Source organism: Gavialis gangeticus, unplaced genomic scaffold (assembly GCF_001723915.1).
Source record: "Gavialis gangeticus isolate Ggan-Ray unplaced genomic scaffold, GavGan_comp1, whole genome shotgun sequence".
NCBI lineage: Eukaryota > Metazoa > Chordata > Crocodylia > Gavialidae > Gavialis > Gavialis gangeticus.
Genome location: NW_017729006.1, coordinates 11,024,760 through 11,027,421, shown reverse-complemented (window position 1 = coordinate 11,027,421; position 2,662 = coordinate 11,024,760). Strand labels below are relative to the sequence as shown.

Genomic DNA, 2,662 nt, shown 5'->3' with positions numbered 1-2,662 from the left:
AGTTATATATTTTTATTTCAACCGTTTGTCTCTTTCTTAGTTTTCTGCAGTGGAATGCTTATTTAAATTTTTGTATATTATGCAGATCCTAGGCAGAAGGCATTTATGTAGCTCGAGATATTTCAATACCATACGCACAACATGATACAGCACATTTGGTTTAAAATAATAGGAAAGACTGAGCATTCACAATTCTCATTATTTCCAGCATCTACATTCAAATCAGGAAACTTGTAAGCAGGTAACTCCTGGGCTTGTAAACATTATGCACTTTCTCAGCAGGAAAGCAACATAAATAGCTCACAATTGCAGACCAAAATAAATGGCAGCTTGGAATATGCTTTTCAAATTAAATGAAAATCACATTAAGTATATCATTAACCCCTTTGACCCAGGAAGTTAGTCAGCATTTGAGATCTGTTTCAATTAGGAGAAATAAATGATAGATTAGGCACATCTTTGATGCAGTTGTCGTCTTATAAAGAAATGTATACAAGGTTTTCTTTCCCAAAAAACAGAAGGCAGTTTCTTTGCTTCCAATTCCAAGCCTTTTTTTCAGCTAACACTGCCCAAAGACATCTCTCTTCGTTTTCTGTAAGGATCAGAGGTTCCTTTTGCTGTGTCCTTGACTTTCCAGATGCTTTTCTTTACCAATCTCTGCCTACATGCCCATGCACCACCATCAAACAATGCCCAGCCCCTGCATTCTAATTCAGCCCCAGCAAAAACCCTCTGCCCACATAGCTCTGCTTTTAACTGCACTGGGGAAAGGCCTATTTTGGTTCTTGTTGTTTCAGATATATTACTCCAAAAAGGAAATGTATCTTTATGTCATCTAAAGGATGACTATTGGCTTCTATATTTTTCAGCTACATTATCCAATTGCCATCATAACATTAACTGGGAAAAAGGTTACAGGTGGAGCTACAGAGCATTGGAAAACTATTGATAGGACATATGGACTGAAAGAAAAGATTGAGTGTGCTACTGATAGCACTTATTTTAACTTAAGTAAATACACTGAACTAAAAAGACTTTTTCAGAAAGAATTACAAACATATCTTTAAAAACTGCTTTTAAGTAGGGAGGGAGGGTATGTAGGACATATGCATACTCAACATTCCCCAGAGTGGTACTATTCATTTTTTTATTCTGCTACTTATACCTTTTTTATGTCTGGTAGCAGTCCAGGAAATATCCATGTTACCTTTGGGCAGGTGGGAAAAAATCAGGGAGGTGTTTCCACATTCTGTTATATTGCCCATGGTTCTAAGACCCTTTTCACAGTAAGAAAATGTTTGATGCTTTTAAGATGGTTTATATTTCCAGATTTTGCTTTATTACCCAGGCAGACATTTTCTTCTCTCAGCACACCTGGGTGAAGTTGACTCAGATGCCTACTTGCCTGCCTCATCAACAGCTCCCTGTGGATCTCTTCGCAGATAAACTGGTACACTTGCCTAGGATCAGTTCAGGCAAGGAATGATCTTGCCCCAGGCAGGAGGCTGGACTAGATAATTTCCAGCCCTAGTTTCCTATGATCCTACATGTTGGACCCCCACAAGGCCACTTTCTTCACATGTTAAAAGCCACTAACAGACAGATAGCAAGCCAGCTAGAGCAGGTCCTTGAAACCCTGTGTTTTACCTTTCCCCCACATTGTTTTCTTAGATTTAAGAGCATTTTACTAAGAGACATCAAATCTTTTAATTGAATCAACTGACCTAAGTGAGAGAAAGGTCAGACAAGCTTTTGGGTATCAAGCACCTTCATCCTAGACAGAGAAAGAAAAAGGGAGAGGGCAAATGAGAGCAACGGGTTTAGTTCAACAGAAGAATAGCCATTGACTGGGTCCATCATGTCCAGTCTCTGGGGTCACACACGGGCAGAGAAGGGATGCTGAGATGGAACCAGATCCGACCAGCTTTTTCTTCCCCTCATTGTTCCATTCCCCTTTGCAGTCCTCCTGCCTACGGTTGCTGCCTTTGGGGCTGTGAGGGTGAACCACAGCAACAGTCCTACTGGCCCTTCAAGAGAAGCAACCAGAGGCAAAGGACCCCACGGTCACAGCGCTCAGGCAGACCCTTCCTGGGCAGGGATGGGCGCCTAGACAAGATAGGAAGCAGAGCAGGAACTAGGCCCTTAGCGTCCTCCTTTCCTCCTTCCCTCAGTGCATCCCCGGAGCCAGAAGCAGCTACCCAAGGTCTCTGGCGGGAAGAGCCTCATTCCGCACTCCTGGGGGAAGGGGGTGGGCGCGCACCTGGGCGGGGCGCACGCGGGCGTCACGTGGCCAGTTCCTCCCATCTGCGGGCGAGGTGGGCGGGGCACGCGGGGGGGGCACTCCGTCACTGGCCCGGACGGAGGGGGCGGGGCGTCCCGAACGCCCGCAAGGCCCGCCCCCCTGGCGCCCAACATCCGGGTCCCTCCCACCGCCGCGTCTCTTTCAGTGAGGAGGAGGAAAGGAGGCGGCGACGGTAGCAGAGCAGGGCAGGGCAGGGCAGGGCAGGGCAGGGGCCCGGCTCGGTAGCCGGAGCAGCAGCAAAGATGGCGGCCGCGGCGGCGAGAGCCGGCTCGTTCGGCGGCAGCCAGGTAGTGGAGCTGCGGGCCGGCGGCGAGGAGGACGACGGGCAGAACCTCTGGTAATCGCCGGCAGCCGCTAACG

At 47.4% G+C, this 2,662-nt stretch overlaps 1 protein-coding gene across 1 annotated transcript in view; it reads left to right on the top strand.

Moving 5' to 3' along the window:
* The first annotated feature begins 2,486 nt into the window (after positions 1 to 2,486).
* DYNC1LI1 (dynein cytoplasmic 1 light intermediate chain 1) overlaps positions 2,487 to 2,662 on the top strand; it is a 60,108-nt gene continuing 59,932 nt past the window's right edge. The window contains exon 1 of the mRNA XM_019508803.1: positions 2,487 to 2,639. Coding sequence (XP_019364348.1) covers positions 2,545 to 2,639 — 95 coding nt within the window. The 5' untranslated portion in view covers positions 2,487 to 2,544. The remainder of the gene's footprint in view (positions 2,640 to 2,662) is intronic.